General features: G+C 43.5%; 1 protein-coding gene across 3 annotated transcripts in view; it reads right to left on the reverse strand.

Annotated features, from left to right (window-relative positions):
• FLNB (filamin B) overlaps positions 1 to 20,150 on the reverse strand; it is an 89,646-nt gene that overhangs the window by 53,022 nt on the left and 16,474 nt on the right. For all 3 annotated transcript variants that reach the window (XM_056852886.1, XM_056852877.1, XM_056852869.1), the window contains exons 2-6: positions 8,157 to 8,405; positions 6,788 to 6,885; positions 5,042 to 5,189; positions 3,359 to 3,477; positions 2,518 to 2,595 (exon numbers count right to left, since the gene is read on the reverse strand). In XM_056852886.1, the coding sequence (XP_056708864.1) occupies positions 2,518 to 2,595; positions 3,359 to 3,477; positions 5,042 to 5,189; positions 6,788 to 6,885; positions 8,157 to 8,405 (692 nt within the window). The remainder of the gene's footprint in view (positions 1 to 2,517; positions 2,596 to 3,358; positions 3,478 to 5,041; positions 5,190 to 6,787; positions 6,886 to 8,156; positions 8,406 to 20,150) is intronic.

Genomic DNA, 20,150 nt, shown 5'->3' on the forward strand with positions numbered 1-20,150 from the left:
TAAATCAGTAATCCACTTAAGGTATCTTATCCCTAGTATATACTAAGGGGTAGAGATGGAATCAAATGTAGGGTGAGGTGCTTAGAAAGAGACACAAACTGTTTCAGCATGCACAGCACTGATCCATAGCAGATGATCAGAGGACAGGAAAGGAATTACAGCCTTCTATGCTTGCCTTTCAGTTGGAAAGGACCAACATGAAAATACCTTCCAGTATCTCTCTTTGCTTAAGGAGTTCATAAGTGCATATAAGACATCACTGACAGATTTTGTTCTCCCCCCATCCCTTGTCAGAACCTGGACAATCCCTGAGCTCTCTGTCCCTACCACTCTTGGTGCCCAGGAAGTCTGGGGAATATTTCAGTTTCTTTTCTCAAGGAGCCAGGTCAAGCTGTCTGATGACAGGTTTCACTTTCCTCCTCTTTCAAACTGCCTAGCCTGCCGTCTATAGCAGTCAATGGACTCTGAATATTAGGAATTGCAAGATAGGACCAACCAGGACTTACAAAGGGCATCTCATCCCTCCTCCACTATTTCCCTTCCCTGAAAGGCCCCAGAGCCTCTCCCTTTTCCTGCTTCCTTCTCTCCTTCTTACCCATCAGCCAGCGTAATCTTTTCTGCCTTCGACTCTCCCTCCTTCTTTCCCTGGCAGCCTTTCCCAAAGAAAAAGTCTGGCCCAGTGGCACAGTGCCAGACACTGGGCTGGGCCAAGTTGCATGATGAGGAAGCTGTAAGTTGTTGCAGGGGGGAAAACCTCACTTTCCCCTGTATCTCCTCTCCATACTATCTCTTCCTTCCTCTTGGCAGCTCCCATATCCTCAGCTTTCCCTGCCACCCACCAACTAACCTAACTTGTATCTGCCTCTCATCATCACCTGTATTTTTTATTTACTTCATACATACACCACCTTTCTCTACATGTGGAACCAATGCAATTTACCTAGTGAGTTACCTATGCCAGTGTGGCATAGTGGTTAAGAGTGGCAGACTCTAATCTGGTGAACCAGGTTTGATTCCCCACTCTTCCACATGAAGCCTACTGGGTGACCTTGGGCTAGTCACAGTTCTCTCTGAACTCTCTCAGTCCCACGTCTGTTGTGGGGAGGGGAAGGGAAAGTACTTTAAGCCACTTTAAGACTCCTTAAAAGTAGAGAAAAGTGAGGTCTAAAAACCAACTTTTCTTCTTCTCCTGCCCTGCCCTGTGAGATAGGGTTGGTTGAGAGTGCGTGATTGGCCCAAGATGCCCCAGTGAGCTACCATGGCAGAGTGAAAATCTTAATCTGGGTTTCCCAGATTCCATACTGAAACTAACCATTACTCCATACTGGCCTTTCATAGAAAGGCTACTGTTGAACAGAAGCAAGCACCCAGGCCTGGGCAAATCATGTGGTAACAAGTAGCCTGATAGTTGCTGCTAGGCCTGACCCCAATGAGTTCTCCCTCTAAGGCCAAAACAGACTACTGACAAAAATCAAAGCCCAAAGTCTGTCAATACTGTTGATTGTCTAGGAACAGCCACTGAAAAAGCATTTATTTCTTAAAGTACCAGCATGGCTTCTACCACAGGGAGAGGGAGTGTTTAACTCACTAATATATATTTAGGTTTTATATTTTTCTGCATACCTAGGGCATTTCTCAGGTTTGTAGAAAAATCTTGCCTGTCTATGGCCCAATTTCTGGATTTAAGTATCCAAAGATGGGACCATCTTGAAAATTAGATATACTGATTCTGAATGATGAAATGCAGATTCAAAATTATTCATTACTATTCCAAATCTAGCATTACTTGGTGTTTCCAAATCTAGCATTATTTGATGCTTCTAAATCTAAATTGCACATCCTAGTATCCAACACATGGACAGCTTGGCACCCTTTAAGTTAACACAAGTGGCTATTTGCTAGGCTCAATCTGTTATTACAGAAGAACTGTAGTAAATAGCTGCAAAGAGAAATGTATGGATTTATCATAAAATCAGTGGCCATGCAACCAGAAGTCTCATAATAGCTACCAGAATGTGCTTCAACTCCATAATTGGGGCAAAGAGTTTGGAAGTTCCTTGACAGAACAACCTGCATGGAGGTCTGTTACATTTAATTCTACAAAACTCAACTACAAAACCCAATCTTTTGTGAAGAGTTAAAATTACTTTCTCTCAGTCAACTTCAGAGTGCTACTAAAATTACTAGGTTATATCACATAAAACAAGGGAAAAGAATAAAGTAATCCAAATCTGCTGACTTTATTTGGACTAAATTGCTTGGGAAACATACTCTTGTACATCAGAAGGGAATTCAGAGCAAACATTACACTGAAGTTCTACAGTGGTTATTATGCCATCAAATCACTTCCTCAACAAGAAACAGTAGATAAGCCAATGTTTTGAGAAGGAAAGAGGAATATGCTACTAAAATGGGGTGGGGGAAAGCTAGTAAACCTAAACATATCTATTACTCTGGTAATTCAATTCAAGATAATGCCAATTAAGTCTCTACCTCCTGGAATTCTCAGCTTCTTACCTTGTGAGGTCCTGTAACCTTTGGCACATACTGTACAGCATACGTCTTGTTTTTATCATTTTCAGGAATCACCTTGGCCTAATGAAAAAGTGACAATTAGACCAATCTTTCAACCAAGCACCTCCAGTAACTCTACCTCAGTAGAGATTAAAGTTGTTGGTATGTTATGAAAAGTATTCTATTTTGTATCCTGCTCTGCCAAGCACCATGTACTTCATCTCACCTTCTTTCACACTGACTTTCAAACCATTACAACAGCTGTCCCAAGGAGACAAGACTTAAGCCCTATCCTTCACTAGGACAAACTTTAGAAGCTTAAAAAAGTTTTGTTTGCCAAGTTTACCTAGTTTCCATTGAAGGCCACCTCTGAAGTTACCTTAGCAATATGGAAACCACTACAGCATGCATCCTCTGTAACCCACTATAAAAATATTCATCAGTAGAGATAATCTGGGAATGCAACAGCAGACACCTCCTTCTCAGATTAAAAACACCTGTTCTGGAGCAACGTTTGTGTGGGAAGGAGCTATCCCTTGACCCTTTCTCACACAACTCAGTTTGACTTCTGAGGACACATTCAGTAACATTGTCTTGAGAACTAGCCTCAAAAAACAGGCAGTTCTCCCAATCAGTTCTCTACTTTTACAGGCCTAGTATGGCTGGGAAAGCAAGTACTCCTGCCTTCAGGATCCCATCATCGTAAGGCTACACTTGAGGCCTGATCAAATACACCTAACTCAAATCTTCTACCTGATTGTCCAAGAGCATGCCCTTCCATGCATACAAAGACAGCAAGTGATTAGCAAATTCCAAATACTCCAAGATTTCTAGATATGCACACCTCTTCTCTGTTTCCTTCTGGATCTTCTACAAAGACCATTACTTCTCCTTGACCAGCACTGATTGTGTCCACAGTGAAGTTGGCGGGTTGCTTTACCATATTTCCATGTGGCTCAATCCCTGCAAAAATAAAGTGGTACAAGAACAATGCCGGATGTAACAAGTATAGAAGTGTGTGTTTGCTGTCCCCCACTGAAATACTCATTATATTTAAGGAGTTCTCAACATTCAGTTTCTCATAGCCATGTGCTTAAACATCACTGAGTCATGATGGCAATGGCCGGCCGTCCTTAGTCTCTAAGACTGTAAAAAATACTCTGCCTCTGAATATGAATGTTCCTTTTTCAGCCCTTATGTCTTAATGCCATATTTTAAAGCAGGGGTCCCCAACCTTTTTGAGCCTGCAAGGCTGCCACAAAATGGCTGCTGCAGGAGGTAGAGCCAGCCACAGAATGATGGCCAAAGCTTAACTTCAGTAACACAGTGAAGATCCTTGTGCTGTGGTGGAAGCTGCTGTCAAAGCAACTTTTTAAAAATCTGCACAGCCAATCAAACCTCCAATAGTCAATCAGATGTCTTGCCTGGCAAAAGCCCTACCTAGCCCCACCCACTTCCTGAAAACACTTGGAGGGCGCCAGAAAAGGTGTCAATAGGCACCATGGCACCCACAGGCACCATGTTGGGGCCTCCTGTTCTAAAGGATTCATCACAACCTGGCAACTGACATGTTGTAGTAACAAGTTCCATAATTTCACAGGATGTATGAAGTATACCTGCCAGTCTTAATGGAGAAATGGAGATCTGAGTCCTTTTATCCTAGTCAGAAGGCTTTAACACTCAAAAACTTATATCCTTAAACTCTTGTTTGTCTCTGAGGTGCTCCTGGGCTTAAATCTAACTGCACTACTATAGAACCCTGTTTCCCATGTTTCTGTAAACTTGAAACTCAGAGCAAAGCACTGGATTGTTCATTCCTATAGATGCTAAAGAACCCAGAATGTTCTACCATAGAGTTCAATAAGCTATAGGACCACCACAAGCTATCGGACAGTAAATCCATCCTACATGCTTGACAAGTATTCCCAGGACTACTTCAAAATAGGGAAAAGGTAAGAGTTCAACTACAACTAGAAGACATTTGATCTTATTTCAAGAGAAATGTTTAACTATCTCCATGATTCCATCCAACCTAAATGGTTTATGTATTTGGCGCACTTGTGCCTTTGAAAAAAGTTGTTATTAACATGCAGCATTAACATTTAAGTACAAGCTTAGAGTTCCTCCCCCCGCCCCCACTCTTGGCAGTATTAGACCCGCCCATCTTTAAGAAAGGTTTACACAAAGTCAATAACTGATCTCCACCCTCTGATAACAGGCTGAAGTCTCCATCTTAAAGGGTGGGAAGGAACACAGACAATTAGACCACTCAAATACGGTCCAGGACAACATTAGATAGCAAGCTTGCTCAACTGGTTCTCAGAGAGTTTGGAAATTCACATGAAAGTAGGAGTGGCCCTTTTGGACTATTTCCACATATTTCTTGGCACTATACCAAATGAATACAATAGGACTTGGAAGTTTGTCTACAAAACAGGATTTACATAAACAAGAATCAACTGGTCTTCACACAACAGGTGTGAATTTACTCAACCGCTAAAACTGAGAAGAGCATTGTAGATCTTACCTCTGCCATATGCTCTTGCCTTCTTTGGATTAAGCTTAGGCTTCAGAGGAGCACCTGGTTTCAACTTGGCTTTAGGGAACTGTGACAGGTACGTCATTACAGAGTGCTCGTCCACATCAGGGTGAATAATTTCTTCAGGAGCGATGACCTGACCAACATCAATTACAACGCAAATTAACTAGAAGTGGAGTTCACCACACATATTCTCGCTACTTATCAAATGAAGTTGCTCCAACACATTACATGCGCTCCTCCTCTTTAAATGAAGGTTGCCAATGGAGCCATGTGGAGAGACTGACTACACGGGAAGCAGTTCATATGAAGAAGAGTTGGTTTTTATATGCCGACATTCTCTGCCACTTAAGGAAGAATCAAACCGGCTTACAATCACCTTCCCTTCCCCTCCCCACAACAGACACCCTGTGAGATAGGTGGGGCTGAGAGAACTGTCACTTGCCCAAGGTCACCCAGCTGGCTTCATGTGTAGGAGTGGGGAAACAAATCCAGTTCTCTAGATCAGACTCCACCGCTCCCAACCACAGCTCTTAACCACTACACCACACTATATGAAGTATAGGTATGGGGCGCAAGGACCGCTTTTACCAAACTTGCACATGGTTCAAGATCTGTTGCAGCTGACGTAACAGCACTTCATTTTAGCATAGGCAAGGTTGAGTACATGGGACCAAGCCTTTCCTGTTGGAGCGCACAAGTTTAGAACTCCCTTCCCCAGGAATTAGTCTGGCTTTACAACTGGCCTTCTGTTTAGCTGTAAAAGGCATTTTGTTTTGCAGGGCTCTGGGGGAAAGTAATAGACTTTATACCATGCTGCTGGTTATATTTAATAATATTTGATTTGGTGTTCTAATATTTATCAGCTGCTGCAGTTGCTGTTTTTACAATCCAATGTCTTAACCTGTTTTATGGTTTTAATTTTAATTTCTTATACTTAAATGGTCTGTATCCTGTAAGTTCTGCAAACGGCATGCATCTTGAAAACAGGACTTCCCCACCTCCCCCTCCTGTTGCAGCTCATTGAAATTTTTGATCTGAGGGGGGTCAGCATCCCCCCATCACAAACAGCATCAGGGCAAAGTGGGAAGAAGTCAGCAGAAACAGATGGTAGGATACAACCCATAACTTTGTATGATAAACTCTTGTTGCCAATTTGAACATCACATATAACAGAAAGCCAGGATATATGTTTTCTAAACATAACCATGAATTTTATATCACAGAGGGACTGCTTTTGGCAGCACTCAGGATGATTAATACACGCTCTGGCCTAAGCCCTCTAAGCAGAGAGATCACCAGCGTAGCACCTGCACGCAAGAATTCATACTTCAAAAACTTGTAGAACTAGCTGTTCTTAGATGTTGCTAGAAAGTTAGCTGAACCCGAGTGGCCAGAAACAAGAAATATACTAAAGCTCTACCAACTCACCACAAAAGCCTCACTACTTGGCAAGCCATTTCCCTGCCCAACTGGCCTGGCAAGGATTGTGTTCCATGATTTTCATATTTCAGCAGATCATTTAGTTTCTCTTCCACAAAGCTAGGCTGAAAGGGGCAAAGAACAAACTGTGTTGCCTTAGAACCAACATGCAGCTTTTAATTTTGCGATTCCACAGCCAACACAGACTGGATTCTTTGAGCTTCAAGCAACCAGCAAAGCTCAGGATGAAGTTGTGTAACGCAGAAGTCCATTTTCTTTCAGCCATGAAAAGTGAAGTCCGCTTTTGCTTACCTGAGGGACACCCAGCCAGTCATCTGCTTGTTGCATGGCTTCACGAGCATTATCAACAGGTTTCTTTGGGTCCCAGGCTTCCCAGTCTGGGCAGAGACCTAAGGGGGAAAAAATCTTAAGACTTCCTGCATTTTATATTTGGCCAAGGTGAATATTACCTGGGAGTTCTGCCAGTACCTATTCAGAAGAGAGAAATATAGAAGTACACTTCCACTGAAGTGAAGTTAAAGACCGACAGCCACAGGGAATTTTCAGTTGAAGACCTCCTAGTTTAGAATTTCTTATTTTCCCCCCAAATGACAGGAAGTTCTAAAGGCTGCTGAATTGTGCTGAGTGCAAGCAGAAGACTTCACAGATGGAAAAACTGAGGCCAATGCACACTGACTGGCATCCAGAGATCCATCTGATCAAAACCTGTACTTAGTAGACTGCAACAGCGGCTCAGCTCCAGGACTCAGTTCTGCCACACATGAGATCTTTCTTCTAGTAAACAGTCTTTTTGCAAAAGGTCTTATATCCTAGCAAAAGATAAATTAGGACCCAAGAAGCATAGCAGGAAGTTCTTTTCCCAGTTAAGTCTACTTTACTTTAATGGTACAGCTCTATCGACCTAGAGACCATGAGCTAAATCACAATAAAACCTCCTGAGATAAAATTAATCATTCATTTTCTATCTATCATTACCCTAGAAAAGAATTTTGCAACTGATAAGGTTACACTCGGAGCCTGGTTAAGTCTAGACTCCAAAAATGGGAAGGATCAAACAGTATAAAACTCTGAACATGAACATCAAATGCCAACATAAAGTTGTTTTACAATAGTGATTTTTAAATGTAGTTTTATTAGAGGGCGTAATAGGAGCAAGTGGACTCTTAAATTACAGAACTCTTCCAACTACAGGAAGATTAAAAGTATACATCAATGTTCTCTGTTCACTTGGGTGCAACAGCACTGGTAGCCAGTGTGATGCAAAAGCTCTGCTTTCAGTAGCACAAGGATGTTGCATTTTTCTCTATTATTTCAAAAGCCCTGCTGAAAAGCCTTTATCATCTATGCAATACTTCCTGGAGTTGAAGATCAGTTGTTCTATAGTAAATGTGTAGTGATACAAATGGATATTTAGTAATCTTTCTGTGACCTTAGTCCTTAGGAACCAAGGTGATGCATTATTGTCTGTAGAAGTCTTCAGTGGTGTTTACATAAGGATTCTCTCAATGTGAATATTCCACTAAAGGCTCCTCTGGCAGACATTTACTACTTGTGATCCTATGGCAACTTCCATGCCACTAGCTTTCAGTGCAAAACCACCAAATGACTGGACTATTACTGCCATTAGGAAAGAATGGGAATATGGACACAGGAGACTTACCTGGAGCACAACTATCTACAAGGGCACCCAGTGCTTTGCCATCCTGCCAGTTTTGGTTGAAGTTGGTTATCGGCAAGTAGGGGATTTTGTTCTGAATCCAGCCTAGTAGTCTCTGCTTTGGAGTCTGTTTCTTGGCATCATCATCTCCTTCATCTTCCCAGACAGGCATAGAGATGGAATAATGGAGGATAAGAGTCCATACTAACCCTAGGATTAGTTTCAGGTTGCCATCAACAATGGCTTTACTATCTGAAAAAGAAACACAATCAGGAGCTTAGTAGTGTAAAGTAACACATTTAGTAAGCTGAAGCTACACTTTATAAACATGAAGCTGCCTTATACTGAATCAGACTTTTGGTCCATCATGATCAATATTGTCTACTCAGACTGGCAGTGGGTCTCCAGGGTAATCGTGGGGTCTCCTGCATTCAATTCAGATGCTCTACCACTGAGCCACAGCCCCTCCTACTTCAGCAGTAAATCAAGTTGAACTGTATTGAACAGGTCTAGCTAGCCACCATCCTGGTGAAAATGAGAAAAATGCACCTTCTCCAGCACATGAACCCAGTCTTTTGCTAAATAAGTGTATACAATATGTTTGTGTAGTTTCACTTGGCAGCTGCAGTAGTGCTAACTGGTGGCCAGCTATGCCCATCTTTCAGTAGGCATCTAAAAAGGTACACAACTCTTCGATTATTCATTCTCGGGGAGGACTGTTTAAGCTGTTTAGCACTTCACCCACCTTTCTATGTTTAACTGTTTCGTGCTCAGTTAATGAGGTTTACTGCCACAAAGTACAGGCTGAAACAAACAAGGACATCTGAAGTCTCCCATGTTATTAAATATTCAAAATGACTGGCACACAAATTATAGGTGGTAGAAGCATCTACAGGGCTACAAAAATCTGCTTTTACAGCTGGCTACAGTTTCCCCTGTATTTTTTATTTTGGGCCCTATTTTATGCACTGCTTTCACAGCTGTATGATAAGTCTACTCTTCTTATGTCAAGTATTTCATCCTTTTATCATTCAAGTGTTAGATATTCCAGAAATTCATCAGTGCCCTAGGATCAAAGACAGCCATACACACTTTGATGTTAGGAACACATAGGTAAGTCTTGCCATTTCCACTGAAAGGGTATGTTGGCAAGCTGAATTCGCTTCCATCCAAGTTTGTTCACATGCGCAAGTTAAATGCACTCACTGTTATAATACCTACTGAGATAATAAGCTAAAGATACGTAGAAGACAGTAACAGAATTTACATAGCAATCACATGCAAAAGTTTTATTCAAATGCCTGATGAAAGTTTGTATCAGCACTCTTAACCCATAGCAGAACCCAGGTCAGAGTTTAAAGCAGTGGTTCCCAACCTTTTTTTGATCAGGGACCACTAGAACTTTTTTGTTCGGTGCAGGGACCCCAAGGTTCAAATAAAAATTCCGAGTGCCAATGCGGCAATTTAACCTGAATACTGAGGTTTTAATTTAGAAAAAACAACTCATATGTTAACATCTTTTGCCTTAAAAGAAAAACACAATAGCAGAGCTTTCAGTGATACAAACAACTTTTTATTGAACGGCAAATCCAAGGCAAAACCTCCCATTCACAGATGGCCAATAACCCCCCATGCAGAGTTTTGAGAATCTGGATGGGGAAAACGTGCATCTGAGTAGCAAATCCAAGGCAAAACCTCCCATTCACAAATGGCCAATGAGGGAGGACAGTGAGGGAGGACGGTGGCCGCGTGAGCGGCCTGGGGGCCGGGAAGAACCAAGGCCCAGCCGGTCCCTTGCCAATATGTCCCCTCTCCTCTAGGAAGCCGTCACTAGAGAGGAGCACAGCGAGGGACCTCCCCACAAACGGCCAGGAGACAGGAGGACGAGCGAGGGGGAGGCAAAGACACGCACCGCCAGCTTCTGAGCGGCCCGCCGGCCAGCTGGACATCGGACTAGCCCGGCTGGGACGCAGGCGGGGCGGAAGGCAAAGGGTCGGACTGACGGAAGTCCCGGCCCAGCCCGGTGTGGGGGCAGGGGAGGCGTTTAAGAGGGGGACGGCTCTATAAAGAGGGAACGGGGTGGAGGCTGAGGAGGATCGCCATGGGAAGGCAAATCCAAGACCTCCTCCTCCTTGCTGCCGCCACCTGGGCTCCTTCCTACCTTCCCTCCCCGGGAGGCCTGCCATCCGCCCATCCTCAGCGCCTCGGCCTCCTCCGCCAGCCAAAACCAGCGGGAAAATCCCGCCCGCTGATTGGCTGCTGCCGCCGCCCGCCTTGGCGCCGCCGGCCCTCGAGCGCCACGTGCAAAACCCGGCCGCGCTGTGAGGAGAGGGAAAGGGGGGGAGGAGGGCACTTTACCTCACACACGGCCCCTGAGCCGCGGCTGCAGCTCAACTGAGAGAGAGGGAGAGAGCTGCGTGCCGGACCCCTGGTGGTCCGCGGACCACCGGTTGGGAACCACTGGTTTAAAGGGTGACTTTATAATAATCTCTTCCTAAGCATTGCCAGGCACTATTTGCGATGCCTGGCTGATCAAGAGCTGGTCACCAGTCATTCCTGGATCATCCAAGGCCGTCCACAAGCCTTTCCAGCAGTCAGCAAGATTCTGCCCATATACACCGCCTATTGCCACTCAGTTTTACTGCATTATTTGTGGCTCTAAGCAATGAGCTATTGCATAGGAGATTAGGAACAGTGGAATTACTACCCAGTGCAATTAATTGCTATCTTAAACAGCTTAAGCAATAAACCAACAGTGTGAAGTACTAAAGAGATATATGGCCTCAAGGAATTATTTTTAGGGAAACGGCAACCGAGTAGAGACACAGCAACACAGTAGAGACATAGGCTAAGACTACCAGGCAGAGATTAAGAGTTTAAAACTTTGAATAGCTCAAAATATTATAGCTCTGTACTAAACTGAGTGATGATATAGGTATTTTAGTCATTTCTACTCACAGAATGAAGAATGACAGAGTGTGCAAGCGTCGAGGAAGCTCACAGAAGCAGAAAGGTACCAGGGTCCAACAATTTACTCCTTACTGCCAACTCCAAACTCAAAGCTCATATGCAGCTTCCCCATGAGAGGTTACTGGCTAGGAGGAATATCCAGGGGAGAAGCAGCACAGGAATCGTAGAAGAATCAAAGGGTGAAAAAGTGGGTGTATATATGTTTCTTCACATGATATAGAGGTATGTAAAGGCCTGAGGAAAAGCCAAAAAATTTTGGGAAAGTGTTTGTTCCCCTCAAGCCTAGGTTTAATTTGGGGGGGGCTGAAAAAAATTAGGAAATTTGTATTTGGAAGGGTTGAAATAAGACACGGTTTTGCTCACTCAAAATATATAGTATTTCTTCCACATGCACCCGAAGCCGAATGTGGAAGGCTACACCAGAGTCCAGCTTAGCATTTACTGCAAAAATACTGCTAGCGCTTTAAGTATAGCCAGTCACAATCTACTTCTGTTGCATAGGAAGTAAATGGGAGGTCATTTTACCTAGATTGCGTACAAAACCTCAAGTATGCCTTGACTACAGCCATAGTTTTAAAAATGGGAAGTCTGACACTTTTAATGGAATATTAATGATTTCAAAATCCAAATGTTCCTTGTCTCAAACAGCCATGCTATCTTGAAGACTGCCTTTCAACATGGTAGCCTTTCCTGTACAAGCCCTAATAAAGAACTTAGTAATGAAACCCAACATTTGCCTCTGTAGTTGCTTACTGAATTCTCATTTTAAAATGTACAACACCACCACATCAAGGCAAACCCACAATGGATATAGGGTGCTGAAAGATTAAACCCATCTCAGATTAATGTTGTAATTAGATTAATGGAACTAAAATGACAACTTTACTAGTGGCCTCAAACACAGAGATTAGTAAGAGCCAAGCCACATCAAAAGAGGAGTGTTTTGCATAAGAGCATAAACCACAGGGGAAGATTTTTCACACAATTATATCCCACCTTGGAAAGGCTTCAAAGTAATTTATCTGGAACAGAAACAAATTAGCAGACATTTCGAATCAAAAGTAGCCAGTGTCACGGGAGGCAGTTAAGTGTGCTACATGACTAGAAACCTAGGGTTGGGCTGCTGGTAAGTTATCCAGTTAGATATTGACTACCCGTGGTCCGATACTGCCTAGTAATCATATTTGTGAGCCACCCCACGTGGCAGCATGCACATTTTCTAAATAAATGAATAGCTATTGCAAATATAGCCATCACCCTTAAGTAACAGCCTACATCTTCACTCAGGAAGGTTCAGGTATCCTTGCCTTGCAGTTCTAGAGTGCTTTTCCCAAGCAAGCCACATGGACAATAAAGAAAGCCAGCCAACATGCTGAACCATCTGTTCAGGCAGGAGCATGAACCAAGATAAAGTGTTTCTGTGACACCTGCAGAATGTGATATTTAAGGAGGGGCCATGGCTCAGTGGTAGAGCATCTGCTTGGCATGCAGAAGGTCCCAGGTTCAATCCCCGGCATTCCCAGCTAAAGGAACTAAGCAAGTAGGTGATGTGAAAGACCTCTGCCTGAGACCCCGGAGAGCCGCTGCTGGTCTGAGTAGACAATACTGACTTTGATGGACCAAGGGCCTGATTCAGTATAAGGCAGCTTCATGTGTTCAAGGGGGCTAAAAATAAACACACAAAAAGTTACACGGAATTCTAATCACAGAACCAGTTATCTACTAACAGCAACACTTAACTACCCAAACTCTGAGCGGTTCTCTGACCTTGCATGGGGAGCACAACAGACAGCACCAAGCAAACATCCTTTCAAAGAAAGTTCCATAAAGGATGTGCTTCAGGGAAAGTCAAAACTCTCATCAGCAGTCCTCCACCTCAGCAATACACATCACAACTGTCCAGGATTGTGTGACTGGCACAGACTTCTTTGCCCTTGTTATGTGGAGAACACATAACTTGGCATGTCACTATGAGAATCTGGAAGGGACAGTTGTCTGGAGTCATTCAGGAGTGTCTACAGCTAGCATAATTTGAAAAAAATTATACTTGAATATCAGACCAGTTAACCGGCTTTTTTTTTCATATCAAATGCTAGTTCTACCAGGTTATAGAGTTCACATTTGCTGTCATTTGTTCTAATGTACTTGGAGTCACTAAATTTGCATGCTGAAACCAAGAAATATTCAATAGTGGCAATTTCCTGCCCTAACGGATCACAGTCTGAACACTGCTAACAGTATAAGCAATCTCACAAATATCCTTTGGAATTAAGTCAGATACCGTGATTAATGTTAAAGACTTGCTTTAAAAGCCTACCACTAAATGGTTATTCAGGGCATTTACTAGTATTTGTTGGTCAAGTTAATTTTTATTTAAGTCACAATAAAAACTGCTCCACAGCACACACCCAAGGGTGTCACCAAACAGAAAGATGACTGCCTATAAACTTAGACAACCTGCTGCAGCGCAAAACAATCTCAAAGTTCTCTCATGTTTGAATGACAGAGCTGTTCAAAATAAAGCTTACAGAGCTAAATGATACATTCTCTTTGAACTTTGTCCTGCTCCAGTACTGCTAGGAATTTGCAGTTACACAATTAACGGAAACTTGATAAGCTACTACAGCAAGTTTCCTTGGTAACTGGAGTACACAGAGGAGATGTACTTTTTTTTACTGCCTTGAGCAAAAGTAAGGAGAGATTAGGGAAAGGGAAGAATGACATTGTTAAATTAAATTTGGCAACTCCTTAGCACCATGTCAACTGCTGATCTTCAGTACAGAGGAAAATGGGTACAAATTACTTGGGTCAGGATTTACGTAGAACTATAGCACTCAAGCTTTGGATACAGTCCTGTTGGGATGTCTTCCTATGTTTATTCTACTATTTTCAGATGTAGCAGAATGCCAGACACGTGCTCCTGGACATCTCTTGTTCACTCATGCTCAATTGGATTTGTGAAAATAAGTTTAGCAAGACAAGGCAACTGCAGATCAAGCAAGAGCACTCCCTTGACAACTCAAACTTGAGAAAGTGGGTGCAAGTAAGAGGCACTTGCACGGGCTGCCCTACTGCAGCTATGCCCTTTGCGCCCACATTTTCAAATGCAAGCCCTGGAGAGCTTCACATGGGCTGGAGTGAAGCATGTCAAGATAAAAAGTAATAAGCTTCCACAGACAATGGATTTGTTGGCACTTGCTCAATTATACAAAATAGCTACTTTGCTTATCTATTCTGACACAAGTCATGATTTCTCTGACTGCTTTGGTGGCATAAGTATGCAATTTCAATGTTTTCATGTAAGAGATGGCCAGATATGTTAGTCCAATCATCTTGTACTTATCCAGCTTCAAGTAAAAATTAAAAACCACACCAGAAAAGAAACTAGGTGCGAACACATTAACATGTGGACAATTAAAATGTTTAACATTCTGATCTACCCTAACTGCGTAGCCAGATACATGTAAAACCTTCTCAGTACCCTACCTATACAAAATGGCCACAATTATTCTTCTGTAATTGGCTCGGCCGCCACTGACATGAGTGGCAATTTTATTAAAATTATTATTTGCCATTTTAAACGTGACTCATTTCAGAAGAAAACATAAGACCATAAGAAAAGTCATGCTGGATCAGATCGAGGCCTATCAAGACCAGCAGTCTGTTCACACAGTGGCCAACTAGGTAGCTCATGAGAGGGAGGGCACCTTGGCCATCTTCTGGGCATGGAGTACGGGTCACTAGGGAGGTAGTTTGGAATTTCCTGCATTGTGCAAGGGGTTGGACTAGATGACCCTGGTGGTCCCTTCCAACTCTATGATTCTACTCTATGATTCTATGGGCCTCTAGGAAGCCCACAAACAAGGCGACTCCAGCAGCAGCATCCTGCCTGTGTTCCAAAGCACCTAATATAATAGGCATGCTCCTCTGATCCTGGAGAGAATAGGTATGCATCATGACTAGTATACATTTTGACAAGTAGCCATGGAGAGCCCTCTCCTCCATGAACATATCCACTCTCCTCATAAAACCTTCTAAGTTGGCAACCATCATTTTGTTTAGACAGCATGTAGTTTATAATCTACATTTTATAACTAAAATGCTGTAAAACTAGCAAAGCAGGCAGAGAAGTTTCACCTTAATTATTGCACTGTGAGGAGGGGTGGGAACTAGATTGAGACTAACTAGTCATCTGACTAGGGTTCTGCAGCTAAACCTGATGCCTCACCTCTCTGTTGAAGTGAATTACCAACAGAGGACTTGCTTTTATAAAAGGTAAAGGTCCCCTGTGCAAGCACGGGTCATTCCTGACCCATGGGGTGATATCACATCCTGACATTTCCAAGGCAGACTTTGTTTACGGGGTGGTTTGCCAGTGCCTACCCCAGTTGTCTTCCCTTTACCCCCAGCAAGCTGGGTCCTCATTTTACCGACCTCGGAAGGGTGGAAGGCTGAGTCTACCTTGAGCCGGCTACCTGAAACCAACTTCCGTCGGGATCGAACTCAGGTCGTGAGCAAAGCTTTTGACTGCAGTACTGCAGCTTAACACTCTGCGCTACGGAGCTTTTAAAGCCCAGCTATTGCCAGAGGCATAAGCTTTGGAACAAGCCAAAGGGATCTTGGCCTTGGCCTTGGCTCTTAGCCTGTGGCTTGTGCTTGGTGGCTCTCAGGGACTGTGACAGGAGATCTCCACATTACATCATGGTGTATCAGGAGTTGGAAGCTGGAGACTAGCAAGAGACTACTGTACCTCCCTGTGACCCACCAGTGGGAGCTGGTTGCTGCTGGTGAGATTTTGTATTATATGTCTGGGTAAATGTGGATCTGGGGAGAGTGATGCCACAACTGAGGTACTGGTGGGTATTGGAAGGTATGGTGGTGGAAGGAGAATGAGGCAGGTGAGGGGAAGCAGAGGTCACCAGGTTATGACCATTTCTTTTTCTGGTCATTCTCCCAACCAAGGCAACCCGGGTAATGAATGCATGAAGCTGCCTTACACTGAATCAACCATTGGTCCATCAAGGTCAGTATTGTCTACTCAGATTGGCAGTGGGTCCCCAGGATCTCAGGCAGAGGTCTTTCACAACACCTATCACTAATCCTTTTAGGTGAAGATGCTGAGGAACTGGGACCTTCTACATGCAAAACAGATGCTCTATCACTGATCCAAGGCCCCTCCCCAGATCTTGCTGACAAAACATCAAGCCTGAAAGTGCTGCTGTTGAATGCCAGGTCAGTTCAAAATAAAACATCCTGCACCCAAGACTTAATACTGGATAAGGAGGCTGACCTAGTATGCATTATGGGAAGGGTAAAGAGGAAAGGGTAGCTCTTTCCCAATTCTGCCCCCCTGGGTTCCTGAAATAGCATTAGCCTAGTATTGGTGGGGGAGGAGGGAGTGTAGCTGTGGTCTTTCAGGCCTCTCTAGCACTCTCCAGGTGTTTTGTTACCTAGAACCCCAATTTTGAGTCCTGGTACCTAATGTTGGGAACTCAGGACACAATAGAGACTGTTGGTATACTGCCCACCATGTTGCCCAACTCTCCCTGCCTGAGCAGACTGAAGTAGTCACAGATTTGACATTGAGGACCCTGAGGACTATTGTTCTTGGGGACTTCAATGTCTAAGGCTAAGGCTGCCCTGACTAGAATGGCTGAAGACGTCATGGCCACCATGACAACCATGGGGCTATCCCAAGACATTCTAATCCCTACGCATACAACAGGACATATACTTGATCTGGTATTCTCTGGGGAAAGAAGGCATGCCTTGGTAATGGGGAAATTTTCCACACTGTCCTTGTCATGGGGTGAGGTTTAGACTCTCTCTGCAAGAGTGGGGGAGCCAGTTTGGATGGTCCAATCCAGGAGGGTGATGAATCCAGATGGTTTCCTAACATTTCGTGGTGATTCTCTGGTCAGAAAGGCTGGTGCTTCTTTTGCAGACCTGATCGATTGGTGAAATATACAGATGACCCGGGCTGTGGATATGATCACTCTAGAGTGCCCTCTACCCCCCAGGAGAGCCTGAAATGCTCCTTAGTTTACTGAGGAGCTTGGAGGAATGAAGCAGTTGGGCAGGTAGGTGGAGTGCAAGTCGAGGAAAACGTAAAGTGAATGTGACCAAGCACAGGTGAGAACACATTATCATGCCTACTCTGTGTGGCAGCGGCACCAAAGTCAGAGTACTTTGCATCAACAAAATGCCATCAAGAACAGCTTTTCTGGGCTGTTGAGGGGCTCTTAGGGAGCCCCGTGGCGCAGAGTGGTAAGATGCAGTAATGTAGTCCAAGCTCTGCTCACGACCTGAGTTCAATCCTGACGGAAGTCAGTTTCAGGTAGCCGGCTCAAGGTCGACTCAGCCTTCCATCCTTCCGAGGTCGGTAAAATGAGTACCCAGCTTGCTGCTGGGGCTAAAGGGAAGATGACTGGGGAAGGCATTGGCAAACCACCCTGTAAACAAAGTCTGCCTAGTAAACATTGGGATGTGACGTCACCCCATGGGTCAGGAATGACCCGGTGTTTGCACAGGGGACCTTTACCTTTTTAAGGGGCTCTTATTCCAGGCTCCTAAAAATGTGGCCCTGGAAAACATACAGGCTCACTGATGGTTTTGCAATGTATTTTGCAGATAAAATCACTCACATACACCATGACTTAGATTCCACAGCTGGTGAAGTTCAATCTCAGGATGCCATTGGAGTGTAATCCTGCCCTAGCTATGTGGATTATTTTTAGTTGGTGAGGCCTGATGAAGTAGATAAATTACTCAGAAATGTGCAACTCACCAAATCTAGATTTGGCCCTTGCCTTCATGGCTGTTGGTAGCAAGCCAGGCTTGGTTAGTCAAATGAGGGTGTAGTTCCAAATGCCTTGAAAGAGGCAGTCATGCAAACTCTCCTGAGGAAGGCATCCCTGGACCCACCGACCTCAACAACTACCATCCAATGGCCAACCTTCCATTTTGGGGCAAGGTATCTGAGCAGGTGATGGTCATGTAGCTTCAGGTGATCTTAGAGGAGATAGAATATCTAGTCTAGGGGTGTCACACATAAGGCCCGGGGGGCCGGATACAGCCCCTTGAGGGCTCTTATCTGGCCCACGAGCCAGTTGAGATAGCCACACACACCCCACTCTCGATTTGGGCTGGCAAGACATGGCATTTATGTCATATCCAGCCGCCGTAACAATGGAGTTCAACATCCCTGATCTAGACTCATTAGTGTCACCTTGTTTACAGAATGCCCTTTTCCCTTGAGGATCACTTGGTGCCTATGTTGATTTATTTTAAGCACCAGGCCAAAAAAATTCCTATTCACCCAGGCTTTTAATTTAGGGGTTTATTTTCTAAACGTTATTTTAGTCTGGAAGCTTACTTTACACTGTCAATGGCCTATGTTTTCACGGCCTACGTTTTTATTCTGGGCTGGATTTTTTATTTTGTAAGCCATCTCAGACAGGTTCCTGGAGAGATGGCATAGATGTTTTCTGAATAGTAAATAAACCATTTATTCTCTGGTCTAGATACATTCTCCCTGTTAAAGCCAACATCCATATCCTCTATGGGGAAGATACACACCTTTAAGTAAGTTGAGGTTTTTGTATGTATTCCAGGTACATGTCTATCGCCTCTCTAAAGTAGTCTAGACCTACCTGGCAACATTAAGTGAAAATACTTATGGTCAGGAAATGGGTAATTAGGACAACTTGATAAATTCACAGCTGCCAGTACTGTTGACTCTTTGACAAACCGGCAGAGTGCAACATAAAACAGCAATATACTAAAGATCCACAAGACAAACATCCAAATTTCCTGTTTCATTGGTAATTATTTACTTCCTAGAAAACACTGGCCCTTTCCATTGTCTTAATGTCTAGGAAAACAATAAAATTATGTTCTGCCAATACTTATATAAGACTGGCAGTGCCAGGTGTAGGCACTTCACTACCAGAACTGAAATAGACTTACAAACAAGCCCACAGGATTTCCTAGTCCACCTTCCATGTTAGGTATTCGTGGGCATACCAACCGCCTAAGAGAAGAAGAAACTACTCCTCAAATTTACAAGCTTTCTTTTTCTAACCATACAAATGCAACTCTCACAAGTGACAAACAGAATTATTTACAAGTCTGTTTTAATACCAGTAGTCTCATCAACTTTGCTAAGTTATCATTATCAATTAAGAGCATCGCAGCAGCTACAACTGCCAACAGCACATGTCAAGACCAGTGTCATATAGCTTCTAAAAGCAAATAAATTCCATGTCCCCCTGTCTGAACAAGAGCCACCATTGCGCAGTAGATACAACATCGGGATTCTGGGTTCACAAGCTTCCTTCAAAGTGTTTAGTGTGTCATTTTAGAATCTGCAATCTAGAATACTATCAGCTACCCTGGAAAAAGTGATTTGCTTATCACACTACATCCTTGGTTGATTTAATTAATGCACATAGATTCTTCTCTCAAGTATTGCAGGGCATAGAAGAATGGGTAGGATTCAAAACTGTTGGGAAAGCACAGGGTAGATGGGTGGAAGATAACAGTTAATCAGTGCCTTAATTACTAAGATGGGAAGTTCCCAAGGTATACTTGGCTGCAAATCCTCTCCTCCAACCTAGAAATTATCCCCTAATACCAGGAAGATAGGTGTTTGTGGTTATTGTATAGTGAGGAAGAAACACTCTGCACATGTGCGGAACATTTGTGCTCTTCGTATTCAGAAAACTGACTCTTAACACAGATTTAGATCCTCCCAAATAGTTAATTTTTTTGTAGAAATGTGATGACATAAGACTATATGGATATTATGCCCCTCAGCCTATTGGCATTCTATACTGACATATTTTTTTCTGTTGTGAAAGGATCTAGAATTTTTTAGACCTGTGGCTGCCTGTGCAATATGCCTCTTCTGTCCTAATCCCAGATTTTGGAGGGAGTGAGGATCAAATCAGGAACTTGACAGTGGCTACTCATAGAGCATGTGCAGAATGTTTGCAACCAATCAAAGGTGGTTTGTAACTGTTTAAT

This window comes from Euleptes europaea, chromosome 1 (assembly GCF_029931775.1).
Source record: "Euleptes europaea isolate rEulEur1 chromosome 1, rEulEur1.hap1, whole genome shotgun sequence".
Lineage (NCBI taxonomy): Eukaryota > Metazoa > Chordata > Lepidosauria > Squamata > Sphaerodactylidae > Euleptes > Euleptes europaea.